At 55.1% G+C, this 17,068-nt stretch overlaps 1 protein-coding gene across 6 annotated transcripts; it reads right to left on the minus strand.

Moving 5' to 3' along the window:
• Positions 1-822: 822 nt before the first annotated feature.
• Positions 823-16,420, minus strand: TAL1 (TAL bHLH transcription factor 1, erythroid differentiation factor). Of its 6 annotated transcripts, none has more exons than XR_009050210.1 (8): positions 15,291-16,065; positions 13,235-13,393; positions 9,436-9,879; positions 8,134-8,228; positions 6,391-6,541; positions 5,767-6,051; positions 4,924-4,952; positions 4,380-4,453 (listed from the first exon to the last, which is right to left on the minus strand). XR_009050210.1 is itself a non-coding variant. In XM_057717324.1 (5 exons), the coding sequence occupies exons 3-5, from the start codon at positions 9,876-9,878 to the stop codon at positions 3,999-4,001; spliced, it is 993 nt and encodes a 330-aa protein (XP_057573307.1). In that variant the 5' UTR covers position 9,879; positions 13,235-13,393; positions 16,360-16,420; the 3' UTR covers positions 823-3,998. The 6 variants fall into 6 exon arrangements, 3 of the variants coding, with proteins under 3 accessions (XP_057573307.1, XP_057573299.1, XP_057573325.1); XR_009050212.1 differs by having other exon boundaries at positions 4,430-4,453; positions 5,864-6,051; XR_009050211.1 differs by lacking the exon at positions 4,924-4,952 and having other exon boundaries at positions 4,365-4,453.
• Positions 16,421-17,068: the final 648 nt, after the last annotated feature.

A 17,068-nucleotide genomic window follows, 5' to 3' on the forward strand; every position in this document is an offset into this window, starting at 1 on the left:
ACCCCAAAAGGGTCGAAATTACCTGTGGGCTCCTTGAGGCCCCCCCTTGGCACATCTTTTTCCCTTAATGCTAACCACCTTCCAACTTACTATACAATCAACATAACCATTACGGTTTGGCGTGTGTGTGGTTATTGACTCCCTGCTAGAATTTAAGCAACACAAGCACAGGGATCTTTTTTTTTCCTCACCACTAGACCCCCAGTACCTAGAGCAATACCTGGCTCATGGTATGGGCTCAATAAATACTTGTTGAATGAAAGAAAGAAGGGTTGCTATTTCATTGGAAGTGCCTACCTGACCTTCCCAAAGATCCAACAGTCCACATGCGGAGGCCTCCCCAGGAGCCAGAGTCCCCGCCTCTGAACAGCAGTCCTATTCCTGAGCCTCCACTCGCTGCTCCCAGAGCCTCAGCCTCTGTCCCTGAGCCCCACGTGAGACCCACACCCCCAATCCTCAACAGCAGCCTCCACTGAGTCACTGGAGAGCCTGGGACCCTCCTCTGGTGAGACCTTAATCTGTCCTGAACCTACCAATAAAAGCCACTGCCCCAGCCACGGAGCTGAACCCAACATGCAGAGGGGACTCTCCGCTCCAAGGCCTGATGCCCAAAGGGCGCGTGCACAGCGCTGAGAAGAGGCCCCCTCAGTGAGGCCTGGCAGAGGGAAAAGAAACCCTAAAGGAGCAGCCTCAGGGTAGAAGGTGGGATCCCACCCTGGGAGGACCCATTTCAGGGGAGACAGGTTCGTACCATGCCTTTCCTTTAACGTCCCAACTCCAGTCCTAGGGGTGCAACGTGGAAGCACAGAGTCCAGGCCCCTTTGTAAAACTTTTATTTAGAAATCTTACCAATATATCCTTATATATATACACACATCATCGCCATATGGGTTTTGTCGCTAAAGAGTCAGACGCCCACAGTGTTGGCCTCCGGGCTATACAAAGGTCAAGGTACCTGGAGTGGTTACTCCTCTTCTGCAGAAAAATGCAGAGACCAACGCAATGCATCACGTACAGTACAACATTGACGGAAAGTGCTGGGCCCGCCCACAGGAACACTGCACTATGTACATGGGCCGGGGGCAAGCCTTCAGCGGGGGGCCACGTACCACCGAAATCACAAGTACGACGAGACCACCCCCGAAGGCTGAGACAGTTGTCAGCTGACTACAGATGCTGTGCCCTTTGTTCTGCTTTCAGAAAAGGATAAAGGTTGTACCATCTCGTCGTCCGCCACTACAAATAAAAGAATATGAATTTGGCTTAAAAGATGTGATTCCCTCCGGTCATTAACAATCATCTCTGTCCTTCTGTTTCTCACCTTTACATTTTTTCCCTTTTGTACAGATATTATTCTTGGATGGAGAATGAAGAGGAGGCAGGGCAAGGAGAAGAGGATGGTAGGGGGAGGTGTCGGAAATGAAAGTGAAAATTGTGGATCTTCTCTAGTTCTTAACAAAGACATGAAGCTTTGCCCACCCCTCCCCAGGCCCGTCTTGAGACGCTGGAGTACTTTTTCCATATTCTGCCTCTGTTCCCATATCTCTTTTCTCGTCTCCCTCCTGTGCCTTGCTTTGGAATGAGACCGAAATGAGGTCAATCTGGGGAGAGAAGGACATCTAGATAATTCAGGCTAAAGTGGTTTAGAACCTAAATCACCCAAATACTATGCAGTCAGGCAGACTGGCCCACTTGCTTAGGTCCTGGACTCAGCGTGGGAAATCCTGCTGCAGGCGTGATACTGAAGGCGAACAGAGTTCCTTATGGTCTCAAAATGCTTCTGCTTTCTTGATTCCATTCAGTCCACCCCACAGCCCTGGGAGACAGGCCAAAAGCCAGGGTATTTATGAGAAATGGACACTCAGAGAGATAACTTTTCCAGGTCACACTGCAAGTCTCAAAGAAGCGGAAGCCAGAGGCTCGAGTTCCTGATAGAATGTGTGACCCATCTCCTAAAACTCACCCACCCATGCTCACTCTGGACACTTTTTCATTCCCAGGTCAAATTAATCCACTGGAAGCAAACCCAGCCTTAGGACCTAGAACAGACACTCCATCTTTAGACAGGTGGAATTCCTCACAGAAGCTTCCAAATATCGGAAAGGAACCAACCCTAATGTTCCTCAAAATATGATCTGGGGGGGGCACTGAAATGGGACAGAGAGAGTGCTACAAGGGTTAACCATGTTGCTCCCATCCCCACAAACCGGACCTCACCACTTAAAAGGAAGGGGAAGGGAGCAGGGATCGTTCCCCGTGCGCACGTGGCTGTCCGCAAGGCCCCGCCATGGTGAGGGAAGCCGCCAGGCTGGAGTCCACACAGTGTGACAGCCTTTCCTGACAGCCGCAGCGATGGCTCTTTCACCTCGCTACGGACGGGGCAAGGCCAGAGCATCGTTTTCCCTCTGACCTCAAAGGCAAAGCCTGGTCAGAGCCAGCTGGGGTGACCTAACGGCACAATGACAGGTATATAGGACTCATGGGCAGTTTGTTCCATGGGCTTCTGATGTAGATCACAGGCAGGTCTCGCCTTAAGAAAACCATGTCCCACCGTCTGGACTGACACAGGAGATCAATGACCAATGAGGGGGCAGCGGTCCACTCTATAAAAGGATTCTCCACTTTACCAAGGGACTTGTGGCAGTATTTCTTTAAAAGATGAAGGATAAGGGTTTGATTTACAAAAATGTCATGTACAACTTTTGGCAGGGAGCGCTCCTATTGCGTTAAGCCGGCCCCCCATACACACCCTTGATGACTGAAATGTGCACACTTAGGGATGTTGAAAGTTCTGCTAAGCGAATGTGAATGTGTTTGGGTCTCAGCCAGGGCCTGGTCTCTTACTGGGTTCCCCAGGCCCTAGAAAGTGGGGCTAGATCCTGAGTCATATCAAGACCTAGAGATCCCACAAATAACTGAAGTCAAGCAAAATCCCAAATGCCAGGAATTCATAGGACAGAACTTGTCGATTCAGTTTCAGAACACAGATCAGAATGTCAGCAGACATCCTGCAGCAGGGAGGCCCCTCTGAGCAGCTACGAGAACACAAGACGGGGCTGCACGTCTACTCTCAGCACCAACACACACCAATCAGCACACTGGCAGCTGCTCCGCACACCAACAGCAGCGTGCCGCGGAGAATGCAGGCAGGTAGCTCGGAGACACCACCATGGTTTGAAGCCCATGTGCCCCAAACAGCTCTTGCTCAGTTTCACTCTCATCATCTCTCCGTTGTCTGCCTTCAAACAAAGCCCACAGGGCACGCTCACAGCCGCAGACTCGGTCCCCACAGCCACAAGGATGAGGAAGGCAAGTCTCAGCGGGGAGAAAGCAGAGCTTCGATCCCCAGGGCAAGAAGTAAGGGCTTCCGGGTCTTCTGACCCTCCGGCCCAGCTAGTCGAGAGCAGACTGTCCACTGGCCATCTTCTTCAACCAGGCCCTGAAGAAGGCACCTCGAGGCTTGTGACTCTCTGCAGCAGCTGGCGAGCTGGATGGACCAATAGCTATGGGCCTGGGTGAAGATGGGGCTCAAGAAATGGGCAGCGATTGGGTACCTATGTATTTGGACAGTGTGGCCACAGAAGCCACCCCAGCCAACTTGGGAGGGGCTAAAGGCAAGGCAGAGGCTGCCGGACACCTCAGGAGAGCGCTGACAACCCCAGGAGGCAGCAAAGACAGGGCTCCCGTGCTCCAGGCCAAAGCAATGCACTCGAACCTCTTACTTGAGAAGTCTCAGGGATCTGGAAAAAGGGGAAGACCGTGCCGTCTTCATAAAAAGTACCTACCACTTTGCTCCATTTTTCTGTTCTCCTACTGAGGCAGGAAACAGGAAAGCCAGCCTCAGAGGCAGTTGGGACTTCCCAAAGTTCAGGCATCAAGGAAAGCTCATCAAGTCCATGCCCTGCTTCAGAGCTGCCCAATCCTCACCCCACCTAAAGTCCATGGTCCCAGCAGCCTGAGGGCACCCTCCTGGCTGGTCCTGGGTGGCCCCAGACCCATCACCGAGGGCCGGCTCCATCCGCGGCAGGCAGCATAGCAGGATGGAGGCTGCGGGCTGTGTGCTTGGGGGCCGGCTCTTCTGTGTAGCTGTCCGGGCTGGCTGCCCCGTCCAGGGAGCTGCCACAGCTGGAGTTCGGGGACAGCACGTCCTGCAGGAGATCATCTGGAGGCGCGCCACCCCCTCCGCCCCCGCCCCCTCCGCCAGCCCCCACCACAGGGTCCTTGCCAGGTTTGGCCCGCTGGGTGCCCTCCTCTTCCTGATCATTGAGCAGCTTGGCCAGGAAATTGATGTACTTCATGGCCAGGCGGAGGATCTCATTCTTGCTGAGCTTCTTGTCTGGGGGATGCGTGGGGATCAGCTTGCGGAGCTCAGCGAAGGCCCCGTTCACATTCTGCTGCCGCCACCGCTCCCGGCTGTTGGTGAAGATGCGCCGCACGACTTTGGTGTGGGGACCTGGAGGTAGGAGGACAAGGGTTAGGGCCGTGGGTTGGAGATCCCCCAAGGAGTCTTCTCCTGTGGGGAAGAAGAGAAATCATCCATTGGAAAACTTGGGAAACTCAGAATGCCTTCTTTCCTTTCACTCAGAAAACTCTTATCCTTCAAAACCCAGTTTATCTGTTTCCTCCTCTCTGAGAACTTCCTTCAACCTTCTCCAGACAGATCAAACCAACCACCATGGCCCTATAATCCTGTAATATCCATCACTCTTGAGTATTACTGTATGTTTCCATACTTGTCCCCCTCTCGGAGTTGTGAGACATTTGAGGGCAGGAACCATATATTATTCATTCATTCATTCATTCATTCATTCATTTCTGCTAAGAGGCCATATAGCACTAGTTAGAAAGATAAATTCTGGAGCCAGACTTTCTGGGTTCAATTTCTGACTCTTACTCCCCAGAAAGCAACTCTGGACCAATTACCTGAGCTGTCTGTGCCTTCGCTTCACCACCTGTAAAATGGAGATAATACTAGTAACTCAAGTCAAGATTTTGTCTTGTGGCTCTAACAACTAACACAGGTAAAGTACTTAAGACAACACCTGCCTCCAATGAAACATTCAACAAATGTCAGCTATTATTATCCATTCATCAGTTACTTACTGACAACCAGGCACTGTGCTTGGCATTAAGGAATGAAGGTGAACAGGACAGAGTCCCTGCCCTCGTGGAGCTTCCATGTTAACAGAGGTGACAGATGATGAACAAGCAGCAAACAAATAACAAACAAACAGGAAGCTGAATGTAAATGAAAGATAGAAAGGAGCTGCCACGTTTAACTGAGGTGGTTGGGAACAGCTTTTCAGAGAACGTGACTTCTATAAGGGAAGAACTTAAGGCTGAGGAAGAGCCAGCAAGACACAAGAAGGGAAGCTAGAAGGGCATGTGCAAATGCCCTGAGCGGGAAAATGGCTGAAGCCAGCCTGCTACATTAGTGTGGGTGAGATCAGAGTACGCTGAGTCCAGATCCCATAGGGCCCTGCAGTAAGATGTGGGGATTTTATTCCAAGGGTGATGGAAAGCACAGAGTAGCAGCTTAGTAAATATTTGCTGACTAAGTGATCACGCTGGCAGGTGGGGGAATGGAGGAGAGAGCAGAGCAGAGGGAAGGGGAGAAATGACCTACACAGTGGGCTCTCTCCCCCAGGAGAGGAGTGGAGAGACAGCCATGACAGGCACAGCCTGAGGCTCTTGGCAGGTGGCTGAGGGCTGCCTCCATCTCCCCATGTCTACAGTGCACTGATTACAGACTGGACCAGTATTCACCTGTGTATTAAGACTTGCAGAGCAGAGGAAGACACCAGCATGCGTGTATCGAGCACCTACGGTATATAAAGCCCTGCACAAAGTGTGCAAGCCTGACCTGGGAGTCCCAGAGCCAGGGAAGGCAGAGGAGGGCCCCACTAGTGCTCCTGGGCTCCTGGGCTGAAGTGGCCGCTTCCCTCTCCAACACTGAGGCACAGAGCCAGCTCCTGGCAGTCCTCAGGAAGCTCTGCGCACTGAAGGAACTTCGCCAGTCCTGGGATAGTTGTTTGGCCTCTTCTGATGAGCCTACCCAATGTGGAAAGTTAGGTAGGAGAGAAGACACCACCTAAGACCCCCCTGCTCATTTCACAGTTAAGGAGACCATGGCTAGGACAGAGGCAGACCTTGCCTCTGCAACCCAGCTCCTCTGTGCCAACACTTCCCACTTGATCATCTCTCTCTCACATGCATGCACACACACACTTACACACACACACACACACACACCCCCCACGTTTCCCCTGGACAGAATCACTCATCCTCTGCCCACAGTGCCTCAGAAGCTGTCTTTCCAAACCCAGCAGGCCCCAGCCCAGCTGACTCTTTGCCAAAGGCCAGACCCAGGCTGGGAAAAACACAGCACACCTGCTGGGCAGTCCGACCCTGGGCGCCTCAGAGGAAATAACTTGCTGTTCTCCAACCTCCAGGGCAGACAGAGGGGAGCCCTTCAGCTGTGCCATCGGGGGAGGACCAGTCCCTGCTCCGTGGTTGATGCTGGCTGATCTTGAGGGAGCTCCTAGGTGGGGGAGGGCTGTTATGGCTGCTGTCACAGCTAGAGCTACACTGACTCCAGAAGCAGCACCTACCCCAAGCCAGGCCCTAAAAGCACTTTATCCCACTGTGTCTTTCCACAACCTGTGAGGAAGCTATTATTCTCCCTACTTTACAAATGAGAAAACTGAGGCCCATAAAAGTTCAGCAACAGGAATCCACAAGTCCTGACTTTAGACCTGTGTTTTATGGACTCTTTTTGGTTAAATCTCTGATTCCCAAATCCCATGGACATATCCTGCGACCCCCTCCCCTTCCCTTCACCTCCATTTCTGTCTGTTCCTCTCTGGTCCTTCCCAGAGAACTACCCACCTCTCCACACCTTCCTCCTCCCTGAGTCTGTCCCTCCCTCCAAGTCCCGTCTCATTCTGGCCGGGCACAGAGTAGGTGCTTGGTAAATACTGGCATCATCTACGGGTAACTGCCTCTCTACACTCCTGTACCCCCCAAACCCTTGCCCCTTTCCTCTGTGGCTGATTTCTGCTGTCCCTGCCCTTTGTCGAAAAAGCCTCTTCCCTAGGGAGCTTCAGGGCTAGTCTTGCCTACTTCCTGTTTGGTATACCCACCTCCTGTCTCTAACCTGACAGCACTGACACTCCAATACTCTTCTCTCCTGGCCCTACACCCTGTGCCCCAGGCTGGCTGGTTCTTTTGAGGTCTGTTCTTTGTCCCAAACCTAACTCGCCTCCTCTCCAGAACATCACAGAGGGATTCCTTCCAGAAGCCCAAGCTTAATACACATCCCTCCCACCAGCAACTGTGCAGAAATCCCAGTCTGGCTCCAGGGCCTCGGGCTGGTATGCACAGAGAGCTCCAGGAAGTCCCTCGGCTCTCAAGAGCCTGCTCTCCTGCCCCCTGGTGCTGGGCCCCATCTAATACATCTGGGGTCAAGCTTGGGAAGAGGGAGGGGGTCCTCCAAATTTCCCACTCATCCAACTCCTTCCCCCAAGTTTAGGGCCAAAGACTACTCAGGTAGTTCACATGAAAAATGCTGAGGCCCTTGGGGGCGGGGGGAGGGAGCGAGCAGTGTAGGATCTATGAGGTCAGGAAGGGAACTCCAAGTCTCAGCTCTGAGTGTGGAAAAGGGGACAAGAGGGCTCCACTTTGCAGAGACCTGGGACAAGCCCCTTAAAGGTGCAATTCCAGGCAGGGAGAAGACTCCAGACTCCAAAGAGGACTTGGGAGGAGGTACAGAGAATCCCTGGCGGTCAGTGCTTAGAAACACCACGTGTTTCTGCCCTCCCTGGGGATCCCTGCCAAGTGTAGGAACGGAGCTAGAGTGGGGACTACAATTGACCATGGAGGTTTGGGCTAAGCGCCACAATGTGTCCTCATCCCGTGTCCCCTCTTCCCAGGACTGTAAGTGTGGCAACCCCCAGCCCCACCTATGAACTCCCCTAGTCCCAGGTCAATAGGGCGAGGACTTTGACAGCTGGGGGCTCCCAGATAGCTGCCCCATCTGTGTGAGACACCTAGGGAGTAGTCTCCAATGATCCCTCCTTCAGGGGCTCCAACAGCTTGGGGGAGTGAGTACATAAGTGGGGGGGGTCCACTCACCATCAGTAATCTCCATCTCATAAGGGGAGGGTCTCCTCTTCACTCGGTTGTTGGTGGTGAACATAGGGAAGGCATCTGGCTCCCCAAAGAACCCACTGTGGGAGGGAGCAGGCAGATCACAAGATCACATGTGGGTGCAGGAGAGAAACAGGCTCCATACAGATCCTCCCCACCTGTTCTTGAGTCTCCCACTCCCCCCCAAAAAACAAGGGCAAGAGCATGAAACACATACGCACACAACGCCCCCAGCCTCTCTCTGTGATGAGACAAGCAAGGGGATGATGGCCACACACACACACACACACCCACCCACACACACACACACCCCTCCCCCACACAACCGCACAATCTACAGACACCTCTGCTCCCAAACAGGTGCCGCTCACACAGGCAGATGCGACCGTCACACCTGGGAGTGTGCGATTCAAACACCACATAAGGGCACCCCGTCCCCTACCCCCAACCTCACCCCACCTTCACCCCAGCCCCATGGGGCCCATGGACAGACAACAGAAAGGAAGCCCTGACAGCCCCACTGACATGCACCCCCATCACCCACGTGACTCTCCATAGCTTCTTTCTCCAGTGTCCCACACACTCACGAACTGCCCCACACTGTCCTCCCTGCCTCATCTTCCTGTCCCCACCCCAACCCTGCCTCCTGCTCTCCACCACCACCTCAGTGGCCCCAGCAGGGAAACGGACATTCTCACACCAAAGGGAGCACAGGTCCCGGCCAGAGAGGGAAGCCAGGGGCAGAGGGGCTCAGGAGAGGCGGGAGGGATCCAGTCTCCCTGGGGGGGAGGTTCAGAGGAGCGGGCCCTCTCTCGCAAGCACCCTGATGCGCATCTCTTACCTGTCCACTGAAGGCTGCAGCTTCCAGAAGAATTTCGCCGCGGAGCGCATTCAGACACACTCTTGCCTGGTACTCACACTCACAAGACTCCTCCTGCTCACCCCAGCACCCCGCACTTCTGCTCACACCCAGCCGCATGCCTGCACTCCCCGTCCTCGGCCTCCACGCTCCCTGCACGCCGTAGTCACGAGGCACCCGCACATTGTCCGCCCCCCCCCCCCGCGCGCGCACACACACACACACACACACACACACACACACACACACACGCTAGCGGAGAACTCCTTCCTCACGTGCACGGGGGCTCCAGCCTAGGCTTTTCCGCCCCTGGGCGTTACACCTCCCCCTCTCCCCGCGCGCTCAGCCGCGCGGGAGGGCGGCCGGCTGCCGCCGTGCGGAAGGGAAGCCCGGGGGCCCGTGCCTGCTGCCCTCCCGCGCGCCCTGACCTGCCGAGCGAGGCCAGCGGCTGGCTGAGGCTGTAGAGCAGCGCGCGGCCGGGGGCGGCGGGGGCCGCCAGCGCGGGCGGGCTCAGCTGCACCATGCGGCCGTCGCCGGGCAGCTCCGCGGGGGCCGAGGCGGGCGCGGGCCCGGGAGGTCTGCACAGCTCGGTGGTGGGCACCCGATGGCGCGCTTCGGCCGCCGCCGCCGCGTCGCGGCCCTTTAAGTCTCGCGCGGCGCCGCCCCCACCGGCGGGGCCGCCTCCCGGGCCGCCGCCGCCGCGCGCGCCCAGCTCGATGACCGGGAGCTCCGCGGGGGCCGCGCGGCTCGTCTCCTTGGCGACGCCGTTCAGCAGGACCAGGTGCGGGGGGGCCATGCGGGCCTCGGCCGCGTCCCGTCCCTCTAGCGGGGGGTCACTGCGTGCCGCCTCGCTCGGCGGCCGCTCCGTCATCCTGCGGGCAGACAGACAGACAAGCGGACGCCCGCTCTGACCACCGCCCCCAGCGCATCCACGTGGGGTGGGGGCCCAAGGCAGAGAGAAACTCACGCACGGAGACAGGAGAAGGGGCGGACAAACAGCGCCACGTGGACACACACCCGCCCGAGGTGCTGGGGCGGGAGGGAAAGGGGGTCTCTGGTTTGGGAGAAGAGAGGAGAGTTCCTGGGAGACAGTGACTGAGGGCCGAAAGGACAGAGGTGGAGAAGGACGACAGAGTCATTGGAAGAAAAGGAGTACAAGCCAGCGAAAGAAAAACAGAGGGGGGGAAAGGAGGAAGGAAATGTAGAAAGAGGCGAAAGAGAAATATCACCCCGTGCCCCTTCTCAGGCCGCAAGGGAAGAGGAGGGAACAAATCCCCGACCCGGTTCTTCCCGCCCCCCCTTTTGGTTTTGGCAAGGAACCTGTCGCGCGGAGGTGAGGTGCTTTTCGAACCTCCCTTGCCTTTCAGCAATACCTGCCCCTAGCCTACCGCCACACACATACACCCAGAAACCTGGTGGGGGTACAAGAGGGATCAGGGCTGGCAGAGAATTATCCGGAGGAACCAGCTCTCCCTTTCAACACATATTCACCCCCCTGCGGGAATGTCTGTCTACACTCGGCAAATCCACCTGTATTCTGTGCGGCGCCTGGAAACCCCAGTGGCCCGTTATTCCCACCGGGACTGGAGACAGGACATCAGGAAGGGAAGACCATGATCCTGGCCCTACCTCCTTGCACAATGTACCCGCTTCTGCTCAGCTGGACTCAGAAGTGAGGTAGGGTCTAGAAGGGATACCTGGCTGAGGCGGTGTGGAGCGCGGACATTCAAAGGGTGCTCCTGAGGCCACTGGGGTCTGGGCTCAGTGTGGGGGAAAGGGGTGTCATGATGGCACCTAAACTCCTCCAGCACTCCCCCATCCCCATCTCCCGCCTCAGTGTTGTCTTCTGGGAAATGGGAGGAGTACCTCATATATGCATTTGAAAGCACTGTGCAAAAGTTCAAGTAAACATTATTATAGACAGGGAGGCTGGGCCAGCAAGCCCAAGAGTTGCCCAAGGTCACACTCGCCTGTTTGCCACAGAGTGGGACTAGAACTCCAGTCTCACTTTGTCTTTGCTATCCTCCCATATACACCCTCTCATATACCACCCCCCCCCCAAGCCAAGGACACTCCGCTTCCACTCAGCCACACTCCAGGGTGACTGCAGGCAGAGGCTCCACTCCCCACTACCGTTCCCTCCAGTTCTTCCATAACCCCCCACCCCTGCACCCCCTGCAGAAACAAAAACAGGAAAACTATGAGACCCTGGGTCCAGAGTGTGGAAATGCTTGAGTTTAAAATAAATAAAAAAAAATATAATCAACTCAACAGGCTTCATAAGATGTTCAAAATAGTTTCTGCTGTCGGAATTGTATACTTGGGGTATTTTGTAGCACAAAACAAATACACAAAAATCCAACTCAGCCCCAAACAGAGTCCATCTAATCATCCTGGCAGCCATTCTGCCACTGCACCCCTCTGGACCTGAGTCGGCCTGGGAACCATCCTCCCACCCCAGAAGAGACTGGACCTTCTGAAACCTCCTCTGGAGCTCAGCTCAATTGCCACCAGACACACAGCTGATGGAGAATCACTGTTCAGATTATGCTCCTGCCCTAGGTCTGCCCGATTCCCCCAGACCTGGTGTACCCTGGCTGCAAAGACAGTAGGTCCACAATGCTTCATTGGAAGCAAGTTTATGCTTATGGTGGAAACAACAGGTCTGTATCCACAGAATGGGACCATGAAGACACTGTGGCCACTAGAAATGCACCAGAGATATACCATTGGAGACGTCCTGGCTCCCCTGCAACAGTGAAATGCATTAGAAATATACCGTCCTCTGGCAAAACATACAAGCCCCAAGGGGCCAACTCCCTACCTTACTGTCCCCAGGCACCGTTGAGCACCCAGTGACACGTACTTCAGCCCCAGCTTCTAACCGAGTGACAAACAGTTCACTCCGCAATCGCCAGAATGAGCTCAAGCTCTCCTTATGACACATTTATACCTTCTGATTAATTCCGAGGCTCTGAGTAGGAGCGGATCCCAGAGGGGCAAGGGGAGCACGTTTTTCAGATAAGTTGACTCTAGCCCCAAATGCCCTCTCCAGACGCCTATAAAATCTATATCCCTGAGGCTCCCCCTGAGAAACCTATGACTGATCCCTAGGGGTCTGTGGCCGACTTCTCCCCACCTCTCCCGGGACCTCAGGAAAACCCTGCCATTTCATCTGCAACCAGCATCACCCAGGCCAGGGGTCCAGGCTCTCCAGGAAGCAGCCAGAGAACTCACAAGCACTCTCAGTGGTCGGTGACCAAACCCCATCACTTGGCTTCGGTTAAGATTATTAAAAGGAAAGCCTGAGTGATTTTTGTTTATTTGTTTTTATTAGGGGAAATGAAGGAGTGATGAGAAGATTTCAGATTTCGAAGAGAACAGCCCTAGACTATTCGATCATTACAACTCCTCTTTGTGCGGCCAAGACCCAGCTCAAAGCCCCCTACACGGGCTCATCTCTTGTTGCAGCCAGCCAGCCGGATCATTTCCATGTGTGTCTGAACAAGACAGGGGAAACCGAGAGCTCCTGGAGGTCAGGCACCTGGTCTCTGGCAACTCCAGATTCGGCAGCTCCCCATTCCCAGCAGGGAAAATTTCTTACGTGAAAACAGCCTCCGCCATGCCCCGGCTAGAGCCACCGCCTTAGACCCGGCCTCCAGTCCCTCATACTGCATCCACACCCGCATAACCCCCTGGGGGAGCCCCAAGCCTGCACGCGAACCAAAATCCTCCCATGAACAGAACCGCTTTCCCACTGCTACTGGATTGGAGGGGTGCTCGAACGCGGCCCCACCCTAGGCCTTAGGCCCCAGCCTGGGCGCACCCAAGTTGGGACTGGCTTAGCCGGGATGGCTGCGGCCTTCTTCCTGCCGGAGCCCAGGGCGCAGGCAGCCTGCGCTATCCGGATATAGCCCTCCCAAAGTTATAAGCCTTGTGAAACGGCCACAGAACCAGGACAAACAGAAGAGTCGGGGGAACTAAGTCCAACTAGCTGTTTTTACCCAGGTCTAAAAAGGAAAGGGCCCTGCTGGAAGCCACAGCGGCACAGAGGCCACAGTTAGCGGAGGGGGCAGATCCTGGATTCCCAGCTCTGGGTTCGTCCTCCCCTCCCCCTCCCCAATCTGAAACTGGACTGTCCTCTCTCCTGAGCTTTCCCCACCCCAGGCCAGATCCCAAGGCCTTGCTGGTGACCATTTCCACCAGTACTGTTCCCCCCAAACTCACCTGGGGCATATTTAGAGAGACCGGCCCCTCTAAATAGGATCTCCACTCCTCTGGCGGGAGAGGGGCGGGAGCCGAGGTCCAGCTTGCGGAAGGGGGTCTCTGCTTTCCCCCGTCTCACCGACAGACCGGCAGTGAGGCCGCGGTGTGGTCCTGGGCGGTCTGCCGCGCCCAAAGCGAGTTTCCAGGAAAGATGGGGGTGGAGAGAAAGAGGGAGGGCAAGAGGGAGGGAGAGAGAGAGAAATGGGGGTCAATGGCTGGGAATTACCTCATGTCCTCGCCAACCAGCCCCTGGAATCCGCCAGCAGCTTTCCGCCCCCAACCTGCAGGTGTTTGAAGCCTCCCCCGCACCCCCATACAAAAAGAACCCTACACCTGACCAATCAGGAATAACTATTTAGTCCAACAACAACAACAACAACCCCGCCGCAGACTGCGCGGAACATTATCGGACCCTCCAACCGGGATGTCTGGTTCAGTGTGGCCGTTTGTTTTCTAAGGACTGACTCGTCTATGCCGCTGGCTCGGGAACCGAGGTCAGGCCAGTGCTGTGGCCACAGCGCGGAGTCGTCCGCAGCCTGGCATGGGTGGGTAGGGGGATGTGTATCCGAAAAGGGGGATTCAGCCTTCAGACCCTGATCGGTGTGACAGAACCTCTGAGGACCCCATTCTCTCCATGACTCTCACCTGCTCAGCTCCAACCCAAAGCGAAACCAGAACCCAATTGCAAAGGCTACTTTCCTGAAGGGATACAGTCTGAACGGCGCAGATCCGAGAGAATGGGGGGAGGGGTAATATCTGATGTATCTAGGTCCCTTTTTTTCTTCCTACTGATTAAGGTGGAAAAAAACCAAGAAGGAGGAGGAGGAAAAGAAAGAAGGAGAGAGAGAGAAAGAAAGATGAAAGAAAGGAAGGAAGAAAGAAAGAGAGAGAGAGAGAGAAAGAGAGAGAGAGAGAGAAAGGAAGGAAGGAAGAAAGAAAGAAAGAAAGAAGGAAAGAAAGAAAGAAAGAAAGAAAGAAAGAAAGAAAGAAAGAAAGAAAGAAAGAAAGGAAAGAAAGAAAGAAAGAAAGAAAGAAAGAAAGAAAGAAAGAAAGAAAGAAAAAGAAAGAAAGAAAGAAAGGCAAGGCCCTCGCCTTTCCCCCAACCATCCCTACACAAGATTTTCGATTTTTCGGTATTCTGATCGGCAGAGTAGGGGAGAATTCTAGTAATTCTTTGCAGCAATAATCAAGGAAAGGAGGGAGGGTAAAAATAAATCCAATACTGCTTCCTAGGATGTAGCAGTAGCGAAATTTAGTTCGCCTTCCCCACCCCACCCCCCGGAAGGTTTTAATTCGTTTTGTCTAAATCGTCCACATCGATTTATGGTCACAAATCGAAGTCTTGGATTAATTGCTAAGGCCATCTCCTTTTTGCCCTGGCTTTAGTGGAAATACAGTAATAATTATTCCCTGCGCTTCCAGTTCAGTGCGGGGGATTTTCTTTCTCCTCTTCTAATCCAAATTGGGGGGGGGGGGGGACAAGGGGGAATCCAGTCATGCCCGGTGTCTTAGGTCGGGGTTAATTTTTGCTTTACGGAGTCTCTGTGTTTGTCCCTCTCTCCATTTTCTCTCCTCACCACAAACCCAGCAACTTAAAAAACAGAGCGCTGGTGGGAGGAAACCCGCGCTGCTTTGTTATCGCCGCAAAGAAGCTAAAAGGGACAAGCCGCCTCTCTCCTGGACAATTATTTTCATTAAACTATGATGATGATGGTGGTGGTGGTGGTGGTGGTGGTGATGATGACATTAGCAACCACAGTAACTATCAAAACGAAATCCTTTCTTTCGGAGTTAGGGCAGCACTGACCCGGTCCCTCCATGAAGCCCGGCCCCAGTCATCGATGTGACGGGTACCTGACCCACGCGGGAATGTCGCTCACCCAGGGAGGGGGTGGAAAAATGTTCCTTGGAGATGATCCCGAAGGTCCCCACCCGAGGCGCGAGGCCTGGAGAATGCGCCCATTGTCTTTTCCGGGACTCCCCCGCAGACCCCGGCGGCCGTACCCGCGAAACTGACCAGAAATGGACGAAGCCTGAGTGCGGCGGGAACCGAAGCCGGCAGCTACCGGCTTGAAGGCGCGGGCCTCCGCGAGCGCTGCTCAGCTTCCAGCCTGGAAGAACCCCCCACTCACTAACAAACCCCTCCAACACCGAGGCTGGCCTCCGGACAGAGCAGCCGCTGATCGCGCTGCCCATCCAAGTCAACACTGGCTTCCGAATACATCATAATTTGGAATAAAATGTGAAATCCCTCTCTCCGCCCCCATGCCGCCTCCTCAACTTGCGCATCCATCCCTCGCTCGCTCGCCCTCCCCTCCACCCCCCAGCGATTTACAAATGCTCTTCCAAAGGACACTAGCACACAGGCACACAACCCGGTGCGGACAGGGCCACACGCAGTCCAGCCCCATAGAAGGCAAGCAAAGTAAGCACAACCCAACACTGCCCCACAAGCGGACTCGGTCAGGCCCAAACATTGTCCAGAACGACACAACGAAATCGATCAAACGCAATCGCTTGTGGACGCACAACCCAACGTAGTCAGAATCACACACGCCCGCCACAACAAGGAGACCAAACACAATTGCAAAGGCCAAGCAACCCAACACACATATCGAGAAGGCAAACGATCATAATTATATACAACGATGAAAACGCAGAAGGGCCTCCAAGAATCCAAATCTCCACACCAAACAGCGCAAACACCATCACACTTGGACACACAACCTATCGCCTAGAAGACCACACTCAGAAGTCAGCACTGCCCACAGCTCACACACGCACTCTCACAATCCCGCCGCATGCACACAACCACCAAGAAGAAATGAAAACCAACCACCGCCTCGCGCATTTCTGTATATTGCGTAAGGAAAAGGGGAAGGAAGGAAGAGAGTCTCCGAGGCGGGAGGGGCGGCGGCGGCGGCGAGCGCCAAGGGCGTCCGTGGAAAATGCCCCCCATCGAAAGAAACCGAGGGAAAAGGAGCGAAACCTCTTCTGCGAGCGGGCAAAAAGAGGGAGGAAATGGATGGGGAGTTCCGTGGGAGGTTGCAGGTTGCCTTCCCCTAGAAAAAGGCCAGCATGCTCACGTTTTGCCGCTACGGGGGGACGCGTGTGGCCATTTTGAGGCCTGGTCCTTAGTGCCGAGCCCTCCCCCCGCCCCCGCCCCCGTCCCCGTCCCCCGCCCGCGCCGCGCCCCGCTCCTCCACCGCCGCGCTCTAATCCCGCTCACGTTCTCGGCCTCGTTAGCATGGGCCGAGGCGCGCGGGGGCCGTGTGCGCCGCGGAGATAAGGCACTGCCGCGGGTCCGCTCGCCCCCGATAAGCGCCTCGGCCATTATGGGCCAAATGATTCATTTTAATTTGGCAATTTCACCGGAGGGAGTGGGGACTGGTTGCGCGGCGCTGGGACCGGCTCCGGAATGCGCCACGGCGCTCTGTCTAGGACCCGGCGGGTCCAGCCTCATTTACTGATCCCGAGGCCTCTCGGGAACCTGGGCTCCCCACAACCTCAGTCCCTCGGCCTTCCAGACACATTTCTCCAGCGACTCGCATCCCAGCAAGACCACAACGCCAAAACGATCACAACCAACCCTTCTTTCCCTGACATTCATTCATACCAGTGTCCCTGATACCCGGATTTCAGTTGGCAGTTCCTCTTATCCCAGAAAGCTCCCCAGCTGCCCCGTGACTCACCCCCTTCAAACCTGGCTCTTTTCTGCTCTAAAATGGAGCCTCCTTGCCTGAATATCAGGACTGAGGAGGTCACACCCAAGGGGCTCTGTGGAGGCAGAACTGG

The sequence above is a fragment of the Hippopotamus amphibius genome, chromosome 1, assembly GCF_030028045.1.
Source record: "Hippopotamus amphibius kiboko isolate mHipAmp2 chromosome 1, mHipAmp2.hap2, whole genome shotgun sequence".
NCBI classification, from domain to species: Eukaryota; Metazoa; Chordata; class Mammalia; order Artiodactyla; family Hippopotamidae; genus Hippopotamus; species Hippopotamus amphibius.